The sequence below is a fragment of the Sturnira hondurensis genome, unplaced genomic scaffold (assembly GCF_014824575.4).
Source record: "Sturnira hondurensis isolate 20B ecotype Veracruz unplaced genomic scaffold, ASM1482457v3 Scaffold0014953, whole genome shotgun sequence".
Lineage (NCBI taxonomy): Eukaryota > Metazoa > Chordata > Mammalia > Chiroptera > Phyllostomidae > Sturnira > Sturnira hondurensis.
In genome coordinates this window covers 1289498-1315401 of record NW_028087584.1, presented here as the reverse complement: position 1 = coordinate 1315401, position 25904 = coordinate 1289498, and the positions used below count along the sequence as shown (strand labels likewise).

At 41.5% G+C, this 25904-nt stretch overlaps 1 protein-coding gene across 1 annotated transcript in view; it reads right to left on the bottom strand.

The window, feature by feature from the left end:
* Positions 1-804: 804 nt before the first annotated feature.
* WNT2 (Wnt family member 2) overlaps positions 805-25904 on the bottom strand; it is a 47583-nt gene continuing 22483 nt past the window's right edge. The window contains exons 4-5 of the mRNA XM_037064210.1: positions 24686-24950; positions 805-5253 (exon numbers count right to left, since the gene is read on the bottom strand). Of these exons, the coding sequence (XP_036920105.1) occupies positions 5024-5253; positions 24686-24950 (495 nt within the window). The 3' untranslated portion in view covers positions 805-5023. The remainder of the gene's footprint in view (positions 5254-24685; positions 24951-25904) is intronic.

Here is a 25904-nt window from a genome sequence, read left to right as displayed (position 1 = left end):
ACAAGGAAATGTTGACAATGTTTAGGCAGAAATATTTGGGGCAATGCTCTTTGCAAAACACATAAAGACACATGTGACACCATTGCTTCTTCAGATCATCTGAGCAAGTGAGTTTCCGGAAGGAACGATGGAGTCCTAGAGAGAAGGTGAGCAGTCTGACCATGGCCATCTTGTGGTGCTTGAAGTGCAGAGTCAGTACCTTGCTCCGTTAGGCCACCCCAAAACACAGTTCATTAGCAGGGAGAAAATGGCAATGGATTTCTTTTGCTGGGGAGAGTTTATTTCCACGTTCTGAGCTTTTGCTGCTTGTATATCAGCAGCACACCTAGTCAGGATACACAGAAGTCAATAAAGGGTTAAGGGATTTTGTTATGTTTTTAATCAAGCTGAAAAATATTATTTCAGCCCAAATCAAATATGTACATAGAAAGCAATAGTTCAGAGAAGTCATTGGGGGTGGGTCTAGCTGCTGTAGAGAGACGCTGAATTTATAAACACTGCAAAGCATGCTGGCACCAAGAAGGTGCAGGCCTTACCTGGTAACCACAGGAGAACAAAGGGTAGAAACCTGGTATAGTTTCTGAACCCAGAATATGTCTTCCACATTAATTCACTAGAGTAGTTATCAGTAAGTTAAGTCAACGGACTTCCCCCAGAATCTTTAGAAACTTGAAAGACACCTCTTTATCAGGTTGTGTTAAGTGTAGTCCTCAGAAGAGACAAGGGGATAATTCTTATAACCTGCAGGGATTTCTTTTCATCAGAGGGTTTGGCAAGACATCACAAGCATAAAATAACAAAGTCAACACTGAAAATTCACTTTATTATGTTTTGATTTCACAGAAAATGTAGACTTGTAAATAACAATAGTTCTCTGTAACAATTCACATGACATTTTTATTAGCTCATGGAAGTGGGAGGTTTGGTTAAACAAGAATCCATGTGAATATCAGTGGAAAAAAACCCTAGAGCTGGAACAACAACAATGATTTAGAAAAATAATGATCATGTTGGGCTTTGCAAACCACCTGTCACCTCACTGATCCCCAGAAAAATGTAAAGAACATTCTCATGGATGACTGAATATTTTCTCTGCAGATGTAAGGAGAAGGTCAGAATAAGCATGCCTTAGCTGTCAGCTTGCACCAGCGCATTGCTTTTCAGAAGTTCAGCACAGACTTGACAAAAGCAATTCACCAGCTTTGGAACTGGTAAGATCTACTTGTGAAGAGTATGACTCTTGCTCTTAAGATAAGGAAACCCAGATTGAAGTACAGTAAATAGACACAAAAGAATGGTTCTGGTCCATTGGATGCTTCTCTGAGCCTTTGCTTTGAGAGTGGGCAAGAGGGGAGGTGAATGTTCTGCAACTAAGCGAGACAATGCCAGCCCTGGGCCAACCTTTAATCAATGAGAAATAATAACAAAATCCTGGCCTGAAAACGCCATCAATCTCAAGAGCATGCATGGTCATGTTGGCTGCTTCTGAAAGGCTATACTTCAGGTCTCACAGACTTGATCTACAAGCCTATGATAATAACCTTAATAAGTTAATAAGGCTAAGAAATGTCAATGTGAAGGTAGATTTTTTGACTTGAAAGCTATCTTCTTTGAAAAAGAAATGTGATACCTGATATTTTTAAGCTACAAAGTAACTCCAATAAAGTGGAATATGGTTGTGATAATTATTGGCAGCCTCTAGCAAAGCTACACAGTAGGTATGGAGGGTCTGGAAAGGCCTGAGGCCCCGAGCCTTGAAAAAAGTACTGGGAGGGGACAGGGGAGCAACAGCAGAAGGAAGGGTGGAGGCTACCAACAAGGGCTGAAAGAGCCGATCTCTGTCTTCACCAAGCTCAGCTGACCGCTCAGCTACTTTGTTCTTTCCCTGTCACTCCCCTTCCCATCATCTGGCTCCATGCAGACTACACTGCTCTTTGACAGATTCTTCTGGAATGCTCATTTTAATCTGATGAGACTTGTAGAAGATAGTTAGTGTTCTGAGGTGCTCTAAGTTTCTCCACTCCAATCCTGAGTCCTCTGTGGTCAAATAACATGCCAGGGCACTCCTCTCTGAGGGGCACAGAGCCAGAGCCATGTGTGGTAATGGCATCAGGGGCGTTTGTGCTTGAGCTCAAGCCATTTGAGGAGGTAAACAGGCTGCCTGGGAGCCTGTTAACTAAATGTACCTTGACAAGCATGTTCACAGAAGACAGATCAGTCTGCACCACAGACTAATTTGGGGAGGCAAACTATTGAAGAAAACAACCCATTTGCTAAGTCTCCGAGTCATGTGCAGATTTTATCTTTATGGAAGACAACTTCAGTGAGTTAGTCAAGATCTCCTATTGGAACTTCTTCAGATATTGCAGAAAATTAATGGATACAATCTTGGGCTTAAAAAACTTCAATTTAGAATAAGATTTTTTAAACTGGGAAGTACTTTGTAAGAGGATATGACCTGAATAGAATCTCTCATTTTGTTTTGCATAATTCATGCCATGCATTTTCTTAAAACCTCAGAGAGTCAAGAGTTTAGTAAATTTTAGAATCAAGGAACATCAATCCTCACTAAGCCATAACAAAACTGAATTTGAAATTATCTTCCCTCTTTTGTTCAATGTTTTAAATAATGGAGATTCCCTCTTTCAGAAGTAAGAGCAAGTAAAAATACTTAACTCTCTTATGCTCTCCACAATGGCCATATTCACTGCCACTGGAGATGGCTGCCAGACTCGCCCTTACAAATTTGGACAATTTATTCAGGTTTTTACATGGATATGCTTTATTCCCTTCCTCCCTAACAGGAAAGATGCATTTCAGCATAGAAAGAAAGTCAGATCTAACTACCCCAGGAATAAGAAAAATGAACATTGCCTTTGGATGCTAAAATTTAGAATCTACTGAGTGGATCCTGAGACAAACTAGTTTTATTTAGTAGATAAAGTGCTTCACTTACTCGAATACTCTTGGAGTGTGGGCCAATCTGTGCCAGAGCACTGGGGCAATGGCTGACACTTGCACAGACCCCTTCACCTCTATTGGTCTCAGTTCTCCCAGACATAAACCGAGGGCAGCTGAGATGTTCTCTAAATATTTCCCTCAATTTATGACTTCACTGTTCATCCAGTAGGAAAAAGAGCTAATGGTTTTCGGACCCCATGAGAGTCCCTTTGTCCTCCCAGGATGGCACTGACAGTGAGCCTCAGTGTTATTAAGACCGAGACCGCTTGCCCAGCCTTCCCACTCCCCACAGGGTCCCACTGAGCTCACAACATCTGCTGTCACATCCCACTCCTCCCAGCTCCAAATCCATAGGATAAACAGAGGGAGGAGCTGCTTTGGAAAAAACAGACAACTAATTCTGGGTTTGGGAAGTGAGGGAAAAGAGAGAATGCTGTCATTTTTCAGAGGGTTAGAAGGCAAATCTCACTACTGAGAAAGTATTCCAACAGGTTGTTTTTCACAAACCTCAGTCTAAATATCCTCTGTGAAGCAAGGATAGAGAAACCGAAGGCCAAATTAGTAAAGAATGAGGAAGGATGAATAATTTGACATCAGATGCATATAATGAAATGTCCTGTTAGTCAACACAGCTCTGTGAAGAGATTGCATTTTGAACAAGAAACTAAGTGCAGGAGGGAACATGAGAAGTAGTTTCATATATTTCACCTTTTTTTTTCATATGATATACAAAATGGGCAAGGCAGCCTCTCTATTTCCCCTGGATGTCATCTTTTAGTTCATGGCAGAAGCCAAACACAACTTGCATAGTGATGCTCTCATAATTACACCTGGGTCTCTTAAATACAGTCTCCAAGTTATGATTTGTTTGCAATAGAATATACTAGGGTTACCAATTTACAAGCAAGGCTATGTGTCATTTGCTTTAGGCTATGGTATTTTGTCATCTTGTAAGCATCAAATGAACACAATTATATACGACAGGTCTTCAACATGTGCTTGAAGGGTGATGAGTACTAGTTGATACTCCTCTGCACACGTGGACAACTTCTTTTAGGCATCTGCTTGTGGTAGAAGCTGTCTGGGCATGACTTAGCTCTGGAAACCTTTCTGTCAGCATTTTGGTTCCCTGCTCTTGTCATCCCAAAGGTTTTCATTCTCAAAGCTGTTTGAGTTACAAAATCCATAGGGCACATGCATCATACCAGATGGGAATTTTATTCCCCCCCCCCTTTAATCTGTACAGACACATTTTCTGATACTCTACTTACTAAATTATTTTCCTCCATCTTTATCTGATAGTTACAGAATACTGTCAGATGTCAGTTTTCTTTCTAACTCTGTTCAGATACTAAGTGAGAAAGAAGTATATTCCCTAAAAGTCCTTTGTATCAAGGGGGCAGTAATATAAAGCAGTCACTTCCTGAGGCTTTTGTTGTCGCTGTACCAAAGGACAGCAGCCCGCCTTGTTGCATCAGATTTTACTATGGCAATAAATACCTTGAAATAGATGCATTTTAAACCTTAAATTTATTAAAAGCCACCCTTCTCCAGGTAATTACAAATTGCCCTGGGAGGCTGTGAAAATCCCTTGATAGGCAAAAATCCTTGCTTGGTCTTTTTAAAAATCAGAGTTAATTCAGTGGCAGTTGATCCTGCTTTCTTTACATTATCCTCCATTGAAAAGTATGGAATTGAACTTGAGCATTTGCTGGAAAACACAGAGAAAAGTCTTCTGAGACATCTTTCTCTTCTTCCTGGCCAGCAGCTCTGGAAAAAGGAACTATCTAAGTGAGTGGAGACAGTGATCTGGGCCCACACTCCTTCCCCTCCAACAGCCTGCCACAACCAGGAAGAGATGTGCTGCAGAATGCTGGAAGTGGGGAAGGCAGGCATGCTCTGTGCAGCATGTGGCCCCAGTCCTGGGGTGCCCAGTGAGGGAGGAGAGGCTTCTGTTGAGACAGAGGCCACATGCCTCCTGAGAGGACCCAAAGGCCCAGTGTCCGTGCAGACCCAATAGAGTCCTTGCAGGAGGAAAGGTGGATGGTGACTTCCCTTGGGGTCATGTGGGAGTTGCCCAGTCAGTGCTCTTGGGAGCCTTGCAGGTGTGCACGTCTAGGGCCTCCAGGCAGTCCTGACAGCGAACAGCACAGCACCAGTGGAACTTACACTCACACTTGGTCATTCGTGTGATGTGGGAAGTATCGTAGCCTCTTCCGCAGCACATGACTTCACAGCTGTCCATTCCTCGAGATGTGAGGTTGCACACACGGCCAGCTGTACCCAGAGAGCCTGGAAGACAAGCAGGGAGGTGTCACAGAAAAGGGGTGGGTGGAGTGCAACATGGGTAGGGAGAAGAGTTACAAAGTCATCTCCAGACGAGGGCCTTGACCCCTACTCACCATAGTCTGGGGCTGCACCACCAATTGTGGGGGCCAACCACAGGGAATGCAGTGGTTCCCAGGGGGTCAGTCTGGGAAGGATGGACATGAATGGAGCTTTGGATCTGCCTTGAGCATCCTGACACCAGCATTCTTACTTCTAAGTTAGAGAAACCTTTCAGATCATCCTTACCTAGCCTTGGATTGACAGATAACTGATTGATAGGTCACTGATTGATGGATCAGAATGAAAGAGGGATCTATCCTAGTTCTCTCCTCAACTCAAACCACATTAATTGAGCTGTGGCCAAAGTTGGCCCTCTGAGAATTTGTCAGGGTATAGCCCTCTCAAAGAGAGGTAATTCTGTGGCCCTAGACCTGATTACTCTGGCTTCTTAGAAAGCAGAGAACTCTGGTTGATGAAGGGACAGTGTGGGTATCATTTGCATAAGACCTTGAGAAGGGGTATATGCCCATTCTGGTTTACCTTTTAGGCTGGGTCTTACAGGCCATCTGGATGTGTGTGAGACACTTGGTTGAAGCCAGGAATGTAGGCCTTTGAGGAAGGCCTAGATTGGCATGAAAAATTGGCATGAAAATGGCATGAAAAACCCATTAAGAAAGACCACTGAAATATCATCTTAGTTAATTAGGGTGATGTTTGCTAAATTTATGTATCTCTTCTTGAAAGAGAACCTCCAAAATAGGAAGCCTCTTAATTTATTCTGTTGGTTTGGCCAAAAAGTCATTATATTTTTTCTGTAAAATACAAAACACCTTTCTCAGTTTCACCAATGACTTTATTGATTTGGATATGTTGAGTATGTTGGCTATCTCCTGCTATTTGCTTCTAGTGGGTAGAGGTCAGGGGTGCTGCTAAACACCTCCCAATGCATAGGAAAGCCCCACAGCAAAGAATTATTTGGCCAAAATGTCAATAATACCAGGAAATTTCGCAAACCACTTTTGACACATTTGATCAGTCACAGCACCTTCTCCTGACACTGCACAAATCTTTTTTGCATTTCAGTTGTGCTTTTACCCTTCTTGAAATAATAAAGCCTAATATGCCAAAAATGGTGCATCATCTTCCATCTTCAGTATTAAAATGGCTGCACTAAAATTCACCAATTTTGGTAAGTTTTTTAAAATGCGCACTGATATGACTGCTGTTATAACGCAATCTAACAAAGTTGTTTCAAATGAAGTTAAAGACAGCTAAGCACTACTACAGCCATCATATGGAAAAACCTACATGCACTTTTTTATAAACCCACTATTTTGGTGGAAGCACCCAGAGTTCTTTCACAAGGGCATTACCAGACAAGAGAACCAAGTGTAGTGGACATTTTCAGAGAGTCTGCTCAGCTTATAATGATCCTTTCTGCTTCTTCCTCCTGAAGAGAGGTGGGTTCCTGGCATCCATAAGTGACCAACATTACCTTACCCCACTTTGCTGGTGGCAGGTGATTGGACCAGGAATGGGTATCTGACTTGCACTGGGTAAATTGAGTGTATTTCCCTGGGGATATGTGATCTTTTTTAAATTTTATTTTTCATTTGCAGTTTGCATTCAACATTATTTTGTATTAGTTTCAGGTACACAGCACAGCAGTTAGACAATCATATCCTGGGTGATTTTGATGGACAGTCAGTCTTGCCAAGTATAAACTCAGTAGCCACTGGTAGCCACATACCACAGTGAGGTTGTGAAGAGCAGGTCCAAAGAGAGACCAGAACAAAGCAGATGCACAGAGGCAGAATGAGTAAGATATGGAAAGAGAATGCTGCTCAGATCCTGGATTGTTTTCTAGTCCCTTCTGTATCTAACCAAGGTCTGGCTGCATTCCAACCTTTGGATTGTTACAAACTTACAATAAATTCTCCTTTTTAGCTTAAACCACTCCAGTTTCTATTACTTACAATCAACAATCCTAAATAATTAACAAACCTAGAAGAGCTATACTCTTTATTTTAAAAAAATCCTTTTATCAAGATGAAAAATGCAATGACTTGATTCATTTTCCCTTCCTCCATCATGTAACTAGGAATTTCTCCTCTTCCTAACTCCTACAGTGCCTCATGACTCCCTCTGTGTTTATCACAATCTGCACTGTGTTCCAATTATCTATATAAATGTCATGTTGCCCTGACTGTCAAGAATGACCAGAGAAGCAGCCAGGTTCAAGCAGGGCGTGGGGTCATGAAGAGGAGTGAGAGGGGGCAGAACTTGCTCTGCCTGATCAGGCCACTGACAGCAGGAAGACAGGCAGGGGAATTTCATGAGGAGAGGAAGGATGGCTGAGGGCTGGGGTCAGGGTGGTGGGTGGGTCAGCCAGGGATGGCCCGGATCCTACGTTGTGCTGAAGAAACAAAGGATTAGAGGAGGCAGCAGATGGGCCTGGATTTGCAGCAACCACCAGGACAGTGCTCAAAATTACTGATTGTGCAAAAAGGCTCACTGCCAAATGCTGCCTCTTAACAGCACACCCATTTTTTATTTCAATAAACATTTAGTGAACACAAACATGTGAAAGACACTGTGCTGGCTGTTTGGAGATTTTATCCATTTGCTGAAAGCAGGTTATGGTAAAGTTTTGTGCAAAGCACCACTGTAGACAAAGCTCAAAGATGGGAAATTGAGGCTATTTAGGGCTTGAACAAATCGGGGCTCAAATCCTAGTTTTGTCATGTATCAACTGTGCGATCTTGGGCAGGTCTAATCTCATTAAGCTTTGGTTTCCTCCTATGCAAAATTGGGATAAACATAGTTTCTTCCTTATAAGGTGATGGTGAGGATGGAGTGAGATAATGCATGAAAGTGACTGGCATAATAAGTGCTCAATACATGGTAACCATTCACTTAATTAATAAGTATTTATTGAGTGCCTACTACATGCTAAGCACAGTTCTGGGAGCTTAAAATTTATCCATGAACAAAACAAAGATCTTGCCCTGCAGAGTTTATGTTCTAGGGGAAGTGAGCCAAACCTATAAAATAATATTTATTGGCATTAACATTAATAGTAACAAACAGGATCAGAAGAGGAGATGTTAATGGCATAGTTTTATAGAGGAGGTAGTGTTAAAATATGACATAAATAATGAGTAGATTTGCAGGAAAAATGGGGGTGAAAGGCATTCCAGGCAAGAAGAACCTCCCAGTCACTGAATTTGTGGGTGGGTGGCAGGGGTTGTCAGTTAGAAAAAGACTGAAAATGTTCATTTGGCTCAGCAGTAAGGAGGTAACTGGTGCCTGTGGATTAGGGATGATCCGCAGTGGGATGATATGGACAACGCAGTGGATTAGAGAGTGAATGAGCAGAGAGGACAGGTGACACTGAATGGAGACAATTTTCAAGAAGCTTGGTGACAAAGCAAATGCAAAGGCATAGCTACAGAGTGATGAAGCTGAAGATGGGACTCAACAGTTATTTTAGGCCATTAAACTTATTGGCACCTTGTTAATGTAACAGGAGATGCCTTACATAATTCTTCAGGCTTATGTCATTAGAAGTCGGGGTAGTGATTTCTCTGGTGGGCAGTGGAAAGGGGCATGAAGGAGGCTCCTAGAAAACTGGTCTTCTTTTGGGTTCTTCATCTGGGTGCACGTTATGTGGGTGCACTCATTTGAGACAATTCACTGAGCTGTGCATGTGTGACATGCACTGTACTGTATGCATTTTATATTTCAATAACAAGAATAAGATAGAGGAGGAGGGGGAGAAGGCAGTCACAGTACAGAGACCTGGGTATGTGTGAGGAGCTGAGAAGCATCAAACACGGCTGGAATGCTGCATCCAAAGGGGAGACTGGCAACAGATGAGTTAAAATGGTGGGTAGAAGCTGCACTGTGTTAAAGGCCTGTGTAACAAGTTAAGGGGGTTAAACTTTAATCCAAAGCCAATGGAATGCTACTGAAAGTTTTTACACAAAAAGGCAATGAGATTTGACTTGTGGGCCAGAAGAATCACTATGGCTGCTAGGGTCTGATGGCTTACAAACACCAGAGTGAAGACAAAAAGGTAAGTTAGAGACCAGTAAAGTGCTGTGGGCAGGACATGACATGGCCTGGATGGGGACAGTGTGGGTATTAACGGAAGAAGTGCACAGACTCAAGAGATGTGGTGACTGGTGACTGAGAGGATGAGAAGTCCTCTCAGGTTCCTGGCTTGAGTAACTGAATTTATGCTGGTGACATTCCCTGAGGTGGGGACCATCTGGGGAGGGGCAGGCTTGGAGAAAAGATAATGAATTTACCTCTCAACATGTTGAGTTTGCTGTGACTGAGTCATCCAGGTAGAAGTGCTTGCTGAACATGTCCTCTAGGACCCAGGAGAGAGGTCAGGGTGGAGATGTGGATTAGGCAGTCTTTGGCTCAGAGGTGTCCACTGCAGCCATGCGTGTGAATGAGATCCCCAGTGGGTGTGAAAAGCACTCTTACTTGCTATCCCAGAGGCAACTCCAAAGCTTTACTTTTTCATGGTTTGTTCATCAGCCCTCCACACCAACAAACATTGTTCACTTCTACTGAAATGCACTTATCAAAATATGAATGTATTACCATTCAGTTAGAACTTTGTCTCCCCATTGGATCTGTGGGGCACCGGGTCAGGATAAGGAGATCTCACTCCTGAATAAGATTGAGGGCCTTTTCCTGACATTGAACTCAGCAGTTCCTTCCCCAGGGGCATACAGCCTGAGGATGTCTGAGCTGGTGATCTAACTCAGACTTGAGTAATGGTCATGGTGGTTTTGTCTCCCAAATGCAGAAAACTGAACTGGACTCTGAAAGAGGATTGCTTAGTGAAATAACCTCAACCCTCAAAACTCTGAGAAGAGCCTACAAAGCTATGGCCACTGACAGGACTTAACCCAGAAGTGGTTTCAGTAAAGGAGGAAAAGATTCTGGCAACGGGGTATCTCAGCAGTTCAATGTCCAGTTATAGAATGCTGGAAAATACGATTACTCTGAACACACCACTATGCACTGGCTGCCCTAACGGGGCACAATGAGGGCCCAGAACCAGGAGGAAGATAAGAGGAGTTTTTGAAGGTTGATAGCCACTGATGTGAGAACAGGGTGGGGGCAGACTAGAGTGGTAATGGGTCCTGGTAAGGTGTCAGCAGCACGCGGGAATGGGCCACCACGGTGGGGAGCAGCAGGCTCCGAAGTCCAGGGAGAGGATGAGGCTGCACAGCAACGCTCTGCTCATGGGCCCTGCTCTAGGGTTTGGATCTCATTAGATCTAATGACAGACTACAGGGCAGAGGGCAGTTTTGACACTTGCTGACATTTGAGCAGAATATACTCATTGAAATGGCTGAAAAAAAGCATTTCCAGAGTGCATTTCCTTTATTGGAATTATATAAGGATTTGTTATAATTGACAGCTATATGGCACTGCTTCAGTGACCTCTCAATAGCCTTTCCAAAACTTAAAGCATCACCATTATTCTTTCAAGGATAAGAATCAAGACTATCATGTGCATACACGCACACTCTCTTTAGAAAGGGAGCTATTCAGTTTTATGGTCTGCCTGCTCTTTAAGTTCTGAATATTTAGGCTGTATATTTTTAGATCTCCTTTCTAAATAACATATCATGTTATTAATGAGTCACTCCTGCCTGGGCCACAACAAGAACACAGAGGGAAACAAAGCCAGCTATACCTATGAGCCTTGTGCCCAAAAGGGACAGTCTGAACATTTCCAAAGCCAGACAGACCTGAGGTTATCCATCCTTCTTTTCATCTTTCCCCCCCACCCCACTCTTCTTCTTTCTTCTCTACCTTCTTTTTTTATACTCTTTCTCTTCTTTCTGTTCATAATGGGAGTCGATATTTATGGAACACTGATGTGGGCTAGGCCCACATTATCTCAGTTAGTTACCATAAGCTTATAAAGTAGGTATTATTATTATCACCATTTTGGAAATGAGGACATGGAGGGTCAGGGAGCCTAAGTAACTTGCCCAAGATCACACAGGCAGCAGGTGGCAGGGTGAGGATATGAAGGCCAGCTTGTCTGACTCAGGTTGAACTCTTGACTACTGTGTTGCTGAGCCTCTCAGCAGACAGCCCCGTCCTGATGCCCGCCAGGCCCAGGAAGCAGGCTGGTGGGTAACAGTACATGATCAGTGCTTCGGCATATTCCCACTCCTTTCCTTTCATTATTTTAACAATTTAAGAACTTGAAAAGGTCCTGATATGTAACTTTTGTTTTTGGAAGGGACCTTTTTCTCCAGCTCATCATATGGTATAGACAAGACTCCTAAAGTTACATGAAAAAGTGAACAAGACTAGTTAACATGGTGTTAGTAGCTTATACTGCATTTTTCCTGTACTAATATTCCTGTCACTTTTTTTAAAGATTTTATTTATTTATTTATCTTTAGAGGGGAAGGAGGGAGGGAGAGAAACATCAATATATGGTTGCCTTTTGTGCATCCCCTGCTGGGAGTTGGCCTGCAGGGAACTAGCCTGCAACCCAGGCATGTGCCCTGACTGGGAATTGAACCGTGATCCTCTGGTTCACAGGCTTGTGCTCAATCCACTGAGCTATGCCAGCCAGGGCTCCTGTCACTTTTTTGAGGAATGAGATTAATTACATTGTAATACCAAGATGACATCTCTACAACATGTGTGCCCTCAAAGTGATTTTAAAGCATGTCACTGGTGTGGCCAGAGCCAAAGACTTTGGGAAGAGCCCTCGCTAAGCAGAACTTCCTATCTCAGGAAAGCCCATAGCATCAGCTGGTGTCACACCAAAAATGGAAGGACAGCCTGATCACTCACCTGACTCTCCGCATTTCATCCTGATTCTCTGAGCCATTTCCAAAGACCAAATTGATCTATATAGGTCAAATATTTGCATCATACAGTATCTACGAAAGCATGCGTGGCTGGCTCTAAAGATATTCCAAAAGAGAAATTTAAAAAATATTATCGGGTAATGGCCCTATCATTAGTCTTCCAAACTGATATATTAAAAGGATAAACATGCATTTAGATACTGCACATTTAATTTATTTATATAAATAAATTAAATTTACGTGAATGATTAAAATCATTCACTTGCTTAAAATATAATCTCTTACTGCATTTTAATGTACTCAATTGATTTAAGAGAAAGTGACAAGTTAGAAGCTCTTTTTCCTGACTTTCCTTTGCTTTCTGCCTGTGACATGTGCCCAGATGTGTGGCTTGTGTAGGCACAGTTCCTAGTCCCTAGAGCGAGGCCTGCAGGCTCGGACTTGGGGAGCCCACCCTTTTGTCATCTTCACACCACACTGTCATGAGATCACAGGCCTAGACCCAGTGTCAGTAAATTCTATGCAGCTTGTAATGTCTATGCCAAGGGAAGGTGTGGGTTCCAATCCGATCTACCCTTTTCCTTTCCTTAGGTGCTGTCTTCACCATGACTCACGTGAGAGCTCACACATGCGAGGGAAAAAGGAAGATGAAGAATCACAGTTTCTATATCACATGAGTTTGTGACCACATCATGTACTTCAGCAATGCTGAAGGAACTTTATAGTATCAAGCATCCCATCTCCAGAACTATAAAATTTATAATGGAGTCAGGATTCCCAGTGCAAAAACATGTCTGTCTCCACCAACATGCATCTTCCTGACAGCCAAGGAGAATGCAAGGCTTTTGCTAATAGTTCCCAGACTCACACCTCTGGGACCTGGAGGAAGGGTGCTGTTTCATGTTCCTTCTCTCTGTGGATGGGCCTGTGTCTTTGGAAATTCCTGCCTCTCAAAGCTGACAGAAGCCCATATGTTGACCATTAGGGTGTAAAGCAACATTCACTTAAGCCTGTCATCCAATAGACTGTTTCTCCTCTGGTAGACTTACACGCTGTCATTAATGACACAGATTTATCGGGGGAAGAAAAGAATGTTAAAGAGAAAATGTTAGAGACTGTACATTCATCTACTCACAAGGTTTACCCCTTCCTTGCATTAAGAATTGCAAGGTAAAGCTAGGAAAGATTGTCTCCACTTAGATGATTTTATTTAACATTTTCATAATAACTAGGAAAAGTTTGACAGGCACGGGAAACCATGTTCCATTAAATTAGAAAATGCCATCATGGAATTAAAGTTGCTGAGGTCAGATTCTTCAAGGCTTTCCACATCTGGCACTAACTAGCCCACCCAAGGTTATTTCCCACTGCCTCCCACCTGTGTCCTCTAATCAGGCCATCTTCTCACCATCCCACTGAAGTGACTTTCTGATATCACAAGCCTTTAGACTGTTTGCTCATAAGAGTTACTCATTTGCTCCCCCAGACTTTCCTTCTTTTAGGTCGAAAACTTTCCCCTCCTTCAAGATTCAGGCCTGACTCTGCACCTTTCATAGAGCTCTCCCCAAGTGTTCCACACTTAGCTGATCTCCTTTCCAAGTCTTACAAAGCATGTCATGCAATAGGGCTCATTTGATGTTTTAAAATGTTTGATGAGCCCTGGCCAGTGTAGCTCAGTTGGTTGGAGTGTTGTCCCATACACCAAAAGGTCTTGGGTTGATTCCCAGTCAGGGCACATACAGGTTGCAGGTTTGATCCCTGGTGGGGGCTAGGGTGCATATGAGAAGGCAACCAACTGATGCCTCTCTCTCTCTCCCCTTCCCTCTTTCTCTTCCTTCTTCTCCTTTCCTCTCCAAAAGCAATGAAAACTAAAAATGTTCTTCGATGAGTATTAAAAAAAATGTTTGACAACTTCTCATGCATCTTGTATACCCAAGGACAGGGATTAGGTATTATATTTCTTTTATATATTGCATGGTACTCAGGTAGCCAACATATTAAATTTAAAATAACTTAAAAAATTAAGATCACCCTTCTCTTGCCAAATGAGAGCACACTTCTCCAGGGAGCAGTCACCACTCAGGCACAGTGGTGAGAGTGGACTAGCTAAAAAGCCTATTCTATTCAAATGATCTCACTTGATATATATGCAACACATATAAACACTGTGGCTTATTTGTAAATGATAGATTTTAAAATGACAAATTAGAGTTTGTGGCATCAAGTTCAGGTTCTGTTATTACAAACAGAGTACAATTAATTCATAATTCACTCACTTATTGAATCATAGGAACCTTATAAATTTCTAGGTGGAACACATCTTAAGACATCCAGAGAAGTTACTATGTCCATGGTGACCCAATTAATACTCAGTAGTAGTATTACTATTCAACAGAAATAGTAATAGGTAGCCCCCAAATTTTCTAATGCATAATACAGGGCTCTTTTCCAAGGAATAGGAAATATTATGCATTTGAAAATATTCACTTTTTACAAATATATAATAAGTCTATTCTTCTACATTTAAATAAATGACAATTTGATGAAGTAGACTCAATGTTATGGATAAAGTGACTCTATAAAACAGTTGGATTTTTAATCAATGATGAATTGGTGGATTTATCTCTAGGTTGTTAAATTTGATGGCCATAATCTAAACCAACCTGGAACTGCTAATCTATCCATAGGCTGCTCATAAGTGGCTCTTTCCATTCTGATGGATTATGTTTCTCCCTAGCTAGTAAATTTACCTATTAAGATGAAGTCAACAGGTATGTCAGCTTACTCCATTCCCTTTTTCATTTTTTCAAGGAAAACAACTGACAGAATTTATTGCCAACGATAAAGTCACAATTTCAAGCAAAAATTAGAATTTTGGAAATATATGGTGTCTTCCACTGTGAGTTTCAGTTTTCCAATTTTTTCCTTTTTATTGAATTTATTGGGGGGTGACACTGGTTAACAAAATCATATAGTTTTCATGAGTACAATTCTATAACACACCATCTGTACACTCTAAAATATGCATTTTTAATTTTTTTATCTTCCCTGAGGACATGCCCATTGATTTTAGAGTGAGGGGAAGGGAGGGAGAGAGAGAGAGGCAGAGAAACATCTATGGGAGAAAGAAACACTGATCAGTTGCCTCCTGCATGTGCCCTGACTGGGAATCAAGTCCGCAAACTTTTGGTTTACAGGACAATGCTCCAACCTATTGGCCAGGGTTAAAATATGCAGTTTTAAAAAAGAGATTTACCAGACCAGCACAAAAAAGGTTTTATGCAGAAAGCTTTGTTTAATTAAGGAAATACATTATTTTAAAGCACTCTAACAGTATTCTTTTGTTTGCAAAACATTAATATGCTAATTAGAAATGAATTTTTCTATTTTTAGCCAAGATGGAGGTGTAGGTAAACACACTGTGTCTCCTTGCACAACCAAAAGGACAATAACAAATTTAAAAACAAAAAACAACCAGAACTGCCAGAAAATCGAACTGTCTGGAAGTCCGACAACCAAGGAGTTAAAAAAGAAACATTCATCCAATCTGGTAGGAGGGGTGGAGACAGCCGGGGAGAGAAAACTCAGGCAAGGTGGCAGCCGGTGGAACAAGTGGTTCCACATTTTCATGCAGATAAGCCAGGAGGAACAACTGGAGAGCAGGACAGATTGAACAACCCAGTGATCCAGTGCAGGGAAATAAAGCCTCAAAGCCTCTGACTGAAAACACCTGTGGGGGTTGAGGTAGCAGTGGGAGAAACTCCCAGCCTCATAGTAGAGTTTGTTAGAGAGACCCAAAGGGTCCTAGAATGTACATATCCACCCACCTGAGAATCAGCACCAGAGGGGCCCAATTTGCTTGTGGGTAGTAGAGGAAGTGACCAAAAGCTGGCCAAGAGCCCAGCAAGTGGCACCCTCCTTTTGTACCCATCCCCCACATACAGTGCAATAATGCAGAGATCTAGGTTGCCCTGCCCTGGTGAACACCTAAAGCTCCACCCCTTACTACTAACAGGCATGCAGAGACCAAAAAAAAAAAAAAAAAATGGCCCAAATGAAAGAACAGATCAAAGCTACAGAAAAAAATACAACTAAATGACAAAGAGACAGCCAACCTATCAGATGCACAGTTTAAAACACTGGTAATCAGGATGCTCACAGAATTGGTTGAGTATGGTCACAAATTAGAGGGAAAAAGGAAGGCTATACTAAGTGAAATAAAGGAAAATGTACAGGAATCAAAAGTGACGTGAAGGAAACTGGACTCAAATCAACGGTTTGAACCAGAAGGAAGAAATAGCAGTCAACCAGAACAGAATGAAGAAACAAGAATTTAAAAAAATGAGGAGAGGCTTAGGAACCTCCGTGACATCTTTAAGCGTTCCAACATCCTAACCATAGGGGTGCCAGAAGGGAAAGTGGAAAACCAAGAAATGGAAAACTTATTTGAAAACATAATGAAAGAGAACTTCCCCAGTCTGGCAAAGGAAACAGACTTCCAGGAAATCCAGGAAGCTCAGAGAGTCTCAAAGAAGTTGGGCCCAAGGAGGAACACACCAAAGCACATCATAATTACATTAGCCAAAATTGAAGAGAAGGAGAGAATCTTAAAATCAGCAAGAGAAAAGGAGACAGTTACCTACAAAGGAGTGCCCATTAGACTGTCAGCAGATTTCTCAAAAGAAACCTTGCAGGCAAGAAGGGGCTGGAAAGAAGTCTTGAGTCATGAAAGGCAAGGACCTACATCCAGATTACTCTATCCAGCAAAGCTTTCATTTAGAATCAAAGGGCAGATAAAGTGCTTCCCAGATAAGGTCAAGTTAAAGGAGCTCATCATTACCAAGCCCTTATTATATGAAATGTTAAAGGGACTTATCAAAGAAAAAGAAGATAAAAAATAAATGGTAAAATGACAATGAAATCACAATTATCAACAACTGAACCTAAAAAAACAAAAACAAAAATGAACTAAGCCAACAACTAACACAGGAACAGAACCACGGAAAAGGAGATCACATGGAGGGTTATAAGCAGGGTAGTGGGAAGGGGAGAGAGGGGGAAAAGGTACACAGAATAAGTAGCATAAATGGTATATAGAAAATAGACAGGGGGAGGTTAAGAATAGTATAGGAAATGTAGAAGCCAAAGAACTTATATGTACAACCCATGGGCATGAACTAAAGGAGGGCAATGTGGGTGGGAGGGGCTGTGCAGGGCAGAGGGGCATAAAGGTGGGAATAGGATTACTATAATAGCATAATCAATAAAATATATTTTTTTAAAAAGGAATTTTTCTCTACTAAAAAAAGGATATCTATTTTGCAAATTCTTTGTTGTTAGTAATTGAAGTTATATCAAAGACTTCAAAACAAGAAAATAAAAATTGTGTTTCTTTTCCTATAAAATTTTCTTATGTTTTGAAAGAAATAAGTTTTTTGGTTTTGTTTTTTTAATTCACAAATTGAACCTGATTGCCACTGTCAGTTAATTCAAATTAGGTCACTTGTTAATATATCCTAAAAGCACAAAAATTCCAGCAAGTCTATGTTCTGAAAAGTCATGCATATTCATAGATCATGTCTATAACAAAATAGAATTGGGTGGAAAAATATTTTTGCCTATGTTAACAATGAAATCAGGTGAGCTACCCTGTAATCCCACTGATAATAGTAAATGAAAAATCCTCCCCCCCCCCAAAGTAAAAGAGTTGAGTATTTGGTGGCAGCTAAAAACAATAGATATAGACTACCACTTCATTTGAGACTTTTAATTTCATAAAAAGGGGATGTGAGCAGCCAGTAATAGCTTCAGCTCTGCAAATGCTCCATTTATGCACTTGAATATCAGGAAAAGTTCCATTTAATACTTCAGTTGAGTTTAAATAGGAATTTTCATAAGCTATGTATCATAAAATCTTCACTCATCTTCACTCAGTGATGAGTGAAGATGTTTAGTGGAAGCAATCAAGGTGTGCCTGCAGAAGAAATCAAGTCATCTTTAAGCTGTGACACTACACCAACTAAGAATTCAGCTAACATTTTGATCAATGTATTTCATGTTATTTATATCTTGCCATTCAATTCAATTCAACATGTTTATTTGGTAGATTCTGGGGATCCAGTGGTGAACAGACAGATATAATAGTTCCTGCCATTATGGAATCAGAGTCCAGTGGGACAGGGAGGTAACAAAGAAATTAACTAAAACTTGTGGCATGTGCTAAGAATGAAAGAACAAGACTTTCTGGAATAAAGAAGCAAATAGATGGTTGATATTGAATACATTTTAAGAGGATGTGGTTATGGATGGATATGGAAATGTGAATGCAGTGTAACAGCTGACTTGTAGGCTTACATCTTGATCAGTGGAGTGGATGGGTGTGCCATCTTCTGAGAAGAGGAAGCCTGAAGAAACAGGTTTTGGGGGTAGGACAAACCAGGAGTTCAGTTGTGAAAAGAAACAATTTGATAGAAATGTCAGCAATCTGAGTGGAACTGTGAAAAATGGAATTAGATACAAGATGAGGAGAGAGAACAGAGATGAGAACTGAAATAACAGTTAAGTAGAGGAGACCACCCAAAGAGAAAGTACAGAGAGAAGAGGGTGGAACTGAGTCCAGAAGATCTTCAGAATTTATTTGTTTGTTTGTTTATTTATTTGAATTTATTGAGATGACCATTAATAAAATTGTATAGGTTTCAGTTGTGCATCTGTACGAGGTTATATTGTATGGTGTGTTCACCACCCCATATCTTTAGACTTTAGAAGCAGAAGAAGAGGAGCTAGCAACTAAAACTGAAAAAAGGTAGCTGCCAGGGCAGGACGAAAATTAGGAGAATGTGATATTACAGAGGACAAGGAAATAGAGTGTTTTAGGAGGGAGAAGCCAATTACATTATATGCCACTAAGAGTTTGAAAAGATGGTCCACTGGTTAATAATTGATATTAATCATAGAACATACTCAATTAATTGCCTATGAAATGGTGACTTATAAGCCTCACAAATATGTTTTTCATATTGTTCTCTTCTGGTCTAGCTGTCTTAGCACTTTTTACATACCAAATCATGATATCTAAAATAAATCTCAAATGCCATGATGTCTACAATAAATCTTAAAGCAGGAAGTGAGGAATAACTTTTTCAAAATGGCAAATGAAGGGTAAGACCTTGTAACAGAGCAATGGAGTGAGGGGTGACCCAAGAAACACCACTCTCTTGTCTAGGCTCAAGGGCTGTGTCCCACTGCCTGCCTACCTGGCTCATCTACAGGAACTGGGAGGACAGAAAGGGTATGGATCACATCTGTCTTCATCATCTTTGCATTCCTGGGGCTTATCATATTATCTGGCATATAGAACAGGCTCAATAATTATGTGTTCTGTGAAGAAATGAGGGACTTAAGATACTGGTGAGGTACTGGTGAGAACTGTACATCTAGTATCAAAATAAGATCCACCCATTGCTATTTGCTTATATATTGCTCCTTTGTTTTTAATCAGGTCACAGTCACAGAGTTCAGAGGTTCTGCAAATCTGGCCACACCAAAGGGCATGTCTATAAATACCAATTTCTGTAAACCATGGCTGGCATTATGTTCCCATGGGTTCTGAGGTGTTTTCAAAATATTATTTATTCAGAAAAAAACCATGATGCCTGGATGCTTACATCATTCACAGCCTACAGCTGTCAGACAGGTTAATGCAGACAGGCTTTCAGCAGGTTAATGAGTTAAACAACCGTGGGACTCCATTTGTTTTCTGAACTTGACTAGAGAAGACTAGAGGGTTGCTTGTTTCCTCTACTTGATGAAGAGACCTCAGGGTGACCTCTGGCCCAGGTCAGGGTTTTTATATCATAACCAGTGAAAGTGGCTTGTGATTAGGTGCAGACGCTACTCTGGAGAGGACAGCAGCATTCCTTAGTGAGAGATGAAACTATCTCTAACTTAAGGGCTTCTTTGATTTATGGATGCTTGGGGCAATAACGTAGAACTGCCAGAATACTCATCCCAGAAGCCCAGCCTCCAGATCTAGCCTCAATATGGCCTGCACAACGTCATGTGCACAGCATCACACAGTTGTGTGCACTCTTCAGATTGAGGGGAGTGTTTATAGTCGAACACCAGAGCCCTCATTTTTTTCAACTGAAGACTAGGGGAAAATGCCTTTTGTTGTTGTTGCTATAAGAATATCTTCATTAATTGGTTTTTGAGCTTTTAATTTCTTAGCAACTATTAACAACATTCACATTCTTCAAAACTTGAAGGGCTTATAACTGAAGGGGAAGGGAGGGAGTCAAGGAAACCTGAGCCAAATGTGGATGAAGGTTGAACCTGACCACTTTCTACCTCCCCACTTGGAGGGCATCTGTTCCCGTGTCCTCATGCTGCCCCTCCAAAATTTCAAGAAGTAATGTGGAATAGTGGGAAAAGTCTGGATTTGTTTTGATTTTTTTAAAAAATTGTCTTGTTTACCACTTATCGGCCACAAAATCTTGGGCAAGTTCAATAGCTTTTTAGAGCCTTATTTTCCTTCTCTGTAAAGAGAGGGAACCTCTATGAAGATTCAGAGAAGGTGCATGTGAGGTTTGTGGCACAGGGCCTGACTCTCAGCAGAAATTTCACCCCAGGTTCCCCTCACCCTTCCCCACCTGGGGTCTGTATCTGTCCTCACCCAGATATACCTCGAGGTCTTGACTCCCCCTTCCACATTTCTCATCCAAATTAATCCTGGTATCATTATGTCAGGACTTCACTACAAGATTGATTCGATAACCTCTGTCAAACTAATTCCAGGGAAGGCTTGAAGGCTGAAATCATTTTAATGTACTCACTCACAGTAAAAGGGGTTTTTGAAAATACTGGGCCTAAATGTGAAAGAATACCCTCTTATACTGGTCAAGCCAGGGGGAGGATATTTTGGGGGAGAGATTTATCTAGACATTCTCAAATAAAAATTTTTTTCTTTTGAAAGAGGTCAGGTACTCCCCCCAAAGTAAGGTCTCCCTGGATTTCTTCTTACCTAATACTTATGGAAAAATCAAGAATCATGGATTATCTAAAACACTGATTATTCAAACCTTGATGTGTTTAAGTTTGAAATGCATACAGAATTTCAGGAAAAACACCTAGAGATTTTGATTCAATAGATCTCTGAAGAGGCCCTCAGTTTGGAAAATACTGGACACCTGTAGAATTTATCTGCAAACTGAATTGACAGAAAAAGCCAGCTCACTCCAGTTAAATCATGTGTTAATTTTAACAGGAAACAGGTGCTGACCAGCAAGAGTAAAGGCAGTCAGTTCCAAGTATCTATTACTTGACAATATTGCATTTGACACCGTTGCTTTTCCAGTGCTTTTCTTGTTGGGCAAATCAAAGGTGCCCAACAAGTTGAATATTAAATGTGCAGAATATTAAAAAAGCAAAATAAAGCAGTATGACCACAAGACAACAGATTGGTTGACCACAAGACAACCTTTACTAAAGGTTCAGTGATGTGCTCACTCAGTGATGTATGCATGCTGACAGGATGTTAGCCTTGACCCAACACCTTTGTTTCATGATGGGAGAGCCAAGCTCAGAGAAGGAATGTCAACATGCATTAGACACAGAAATATCCCTTTATCGCAGGGCTCAGACTCTGTCACATCTTGCTGCCTCCACAAAGAGAAGTTAGAAGCTACTCCAGGAAGATTCTGAGCTACACAGTTCTTTGACTGTTTGGATTGACATGCTAGGATGTGCACGATGGCCAGTATAAAGCCTTGTCTTTAGAATGCCACAGATTACACAGACAGGCCCTCAGCAGCTTTGTGAGTTAAAGCAGGCTTTCTCAGGGAAAATTTCATCTCATACATGAGTCTATTTGTACCTGACTCCACATATGAACAATGAAAAATATACTGTCAACAATCTGAACTATTGCTTACATGATGTCAAACACCCTGAATCATATTTTCACTAAAATGATCATCTGACAATCAAGAGAATGAAAAAGAAATAATGCAAGTTTGCATGGATGACTTTAGCATTTTCTTAGGTTTAGCTCAAAAGGGCATTAAGTGTATTTCAGGTAATTTATGAATAATCTAGGAATCTTATTGAAAATCTGATCTAATATGTTGGAACTGACTACTTTAAAAAAAAAAGAGTAACAGGGTGACTCCTGATTAAGCAACACCAACCATTCTCTTCTTTTCAAGTCAGCTAGGCTAAAATGAACCTAAGAGAGGAGAGAAGTAAATTAAGATAATGAATAAATTATACAGCTTCCCTCAGAAAGTCCATACCTGCATCTGTGTGCTTTGTAGCTGGCATATCTCAAGGCAGAGTAAAGTGATAAAAAGGATGGATGAACTCAGGCTCAGGTCCTTGCTCTCCCTCATACCAACTGAGAGTCCTTGGGCAACATCTATAACCTGTCTGTCAGAGCCTCAGTTTCCTCTCCCATAAAATGAGATAATAACATACCCACCTTAGAGATTTCCTATGAGAACCAATGTGAGAATGTAGATCAAGCCCTAATATGTGGCAGGCACTACAGATGTGTTTCTTATTTTAGGATCAAAAAAGATAATTATGTTCTAACACAGGGAGTAGAAAAAGAAAAGTGTGTAAGAAAAACAGTATGTTGATGATGCATCAGGGGTTAGATTCAGAATCTCCTCTGCGAGGAAGAGAAAATAAGCTCTTTATTTCACTGAATATTCAGGAAGCAATTAAATGATCATTAAGCATAACTGCTTACTTTACTGTGCAAACTGCTTTAATAAAAAAAAAAAGCAGAAAAGCTGTTCCAGAAAAGCAGGTCCTCTCACATTTGAAATGAGGTTTTTGCTTCACAAGCCCTCTTCACATACATTCCCTGGGAGACAGGGAAGGACAAGTTGTAGTGTCAGGGTCAAGAGCACAGACCATAGAGCCAGACAGCCAGGCATCTCTCCCCTGCAAGACCAATGAGATCTGGAGCTGGTCAGTCACTTTTCTTACCCATACAGTTGGGATGATGACATCTAGGGCTGCTTATCTGACTTTAAAACATAAGATGTTCTTCCTTCTTCCTTCTCCTTCAGTATTTTTTTTCAGTAACCAGTTCCAATGCACTGATGTCATAAGCAGCTCTAAGGACTAAATAAAACCATGTGTGCAATGATCTTAGCCCAGTACCTGGCACACAGGAGGCAATACGTAGGTCCTGAAATGACCCTGATCACCATTCCCGTTTCTGTTTGAGGAGCCTGAGGTTAAGTAGCTACTTAACAGCAAGAGAAACCCAAGCCTCTGGGACAACCTGTATTGAAGCACAGGTTTTATGGAGATTCCACTGAAACTGTGGTCTGACAGGAAGGATGACTTGTTAGAGGTCCCAAAGCATGTCAGGAATGTAGCAGTGCACAGCATCTGGCCCTTTTGGGGGGTAGTTATTAATCCATAGACTGCGTGTACAAACCTGTTCAAATGCTGCAGAGAACTAGCTCATCAACCATGAAGGAAATTGAACCACTCAGGACAAAGAAGAGGCTTTGGACTTCTTGTGACCTTCCCTGGTAATTACGCTTCTTGGTCAGCCTAATGTTAGGAGCTGGCAGCCATCTGCCCTGTTTTACTGGTTCCTTTGCAATTACTTTGGAATGTAAAACAAATGCAGAATTTAAATTTGAGGATATTTTTCTGATAATGAATTCCCTTGCTCTCTACTAAGTCTGAGAAGTTGGCTTAAGCCAAAGTTGGCTGTGGGTTCCCTATCACCTCCTTTCCACTGAGACTTTTACTCATTCTTATTTTGTACTAGATTCTTTACAAAGACTGTGCTAAGCTGGGAGTTCAGTGCTGACTGGGAGGGGTGAAAGGTGGATAAGCGCAGATGCGTAAAATGCACAGGGAGCCACTGTCGAGGCTGACGGAGCTGCTCCTGAGAGAGCTCATGACAGGAAAGGTGCTGTGTGCAAGGGAAGGTGTGGTCGTAATAAGTGCAGTGCCTCCTACACAGCCCTCATCTACTGCCCACCGGCAGCCAAGTCAGTGGGGGTGAATTCTTTTTCTAGTATATGGGAACTTCGGAACATACTGGAGAATGCAAGGGAGTGTGAAGTATAGGATATTTCAAAAAGAGCAAAACTCAAAGCTCTGGGACCCTTCAGTAATCAGAGAGGTAGGATTTGTAAAGGGGAATATACACTGCAAAGCTATCCTACTCTCAGCTTCAGGATCACAGGAAAGGTGCTGGGCTGCCATAAGTTGTGTAGGTTAATCCACCAATTTGAGTTTTGTCCAGGCTGAAAAATTTTGCAAATCTTCATATTTTGACTTTTTGCCACAAACCTTCTTGTTAGGTTCCCATTTCTCCAGAATCTTGGAAGAGCTCTCTGTGTACTTTAAATATGAGTGATAAGAACATGGCTTTGACCTTGAAGGCAGCAGGCTGTACTTACAGAATTGGCAGGCTGAACATACAGAACTGCATTTAAATCAAGCAGTACTGATCGCTGGAAGAATTAGGTGCTGTGAATAAAGTGTTTTGAACTTACCTGCATCTCGATCCCTGATACAGTAATCTGGAGAATTCTCAAAATACACGAGGTCATTTTTCGTTGGCTTCTTAAACCTCTTATTAGCCACAGTGAAACCAGTGCCATCCTGGTTCATGACGACCTGGATGGCCCCGCTGTACTTCTTCCACAGATAATCACCCGTTTTTCTGAAGTCGGCCATGGCCATCCAGCATGTCCTCAGCGTACATGAGCCACTCACACCATGACACTTGCACTCTTGTTTCAAGAACCGCTTCACAGCCTGCCAAAAAAGACAGGCAAGGTCAGTGGGGCTAGACTCAAGCTTGTGACAGGTGCCACAACTTTCCAAACAACTAAGAAGTGACTGAAGATACAGGACCCCAGGGCTTAGGACTAGCAGATGTCTGAGGTCACTGGCTGGTCACTTCAGCCACACTGCACTGACTATAGCATGCAGGGAGGTGGGGATGAGGGGCAAGCAGTATCTGACTGGGAGCCCCATTATGCTGTCAATATAACAAAAACCTCACTAATTTTAATTTAATGGGTACAGGTTAAGTTTGAAGAGTAAGGCAATGGATTTATTTTCTAAATAAATATTCCTATAGTATATTAAAAATGTATGCTATTACTCAAACTAGGTGAACAAAGTAATTGCTAAGCCCATAATAGGGACTGTTACTATTTATAGTGTGTCCTCAGAAAAGTGCTAATGCTTTCTACACTCCATCTCAATGACCTTAATCTTCACAACAACCCTATGCTATCAGCCGATACTTATTTTTCACATCTTAGGAGCAAAAGATCCTGGATAGGTGGGACCCAAATGGAGGAGAGTTGGGGGGCCAAGATGGCCCTCCTAAGGTTGTATCTGTGGCAGACGCCTGCCCCCAGAATATAAAGATATGGGGGCAGGGGCACATGGGGGAGTTGTAGTTCCAGAACAGAAGTTCATTCTGATGTCTTTTAAAAATATTCAGGTCCCTGTGACCTGGCATACCAACCTAACAACATTCCTCCTGCTCACTTTGCTATCCTTGCCCTCCAAAGCCAACTCATGCTGACAAGGACAGATTCCAAATGTAACAGGGCTCAGTCCACTCTGATGAGCCAGGAGGGAAATGTCTAGGTGATGAGGCCCAACCTGGGAAGGGTGTGAGTGAATTAACAACCTCAGGGCCACCATGATGTCTTGGCTCCTTCAGTTCTAGAATGATTTTGACACATTTCCAGG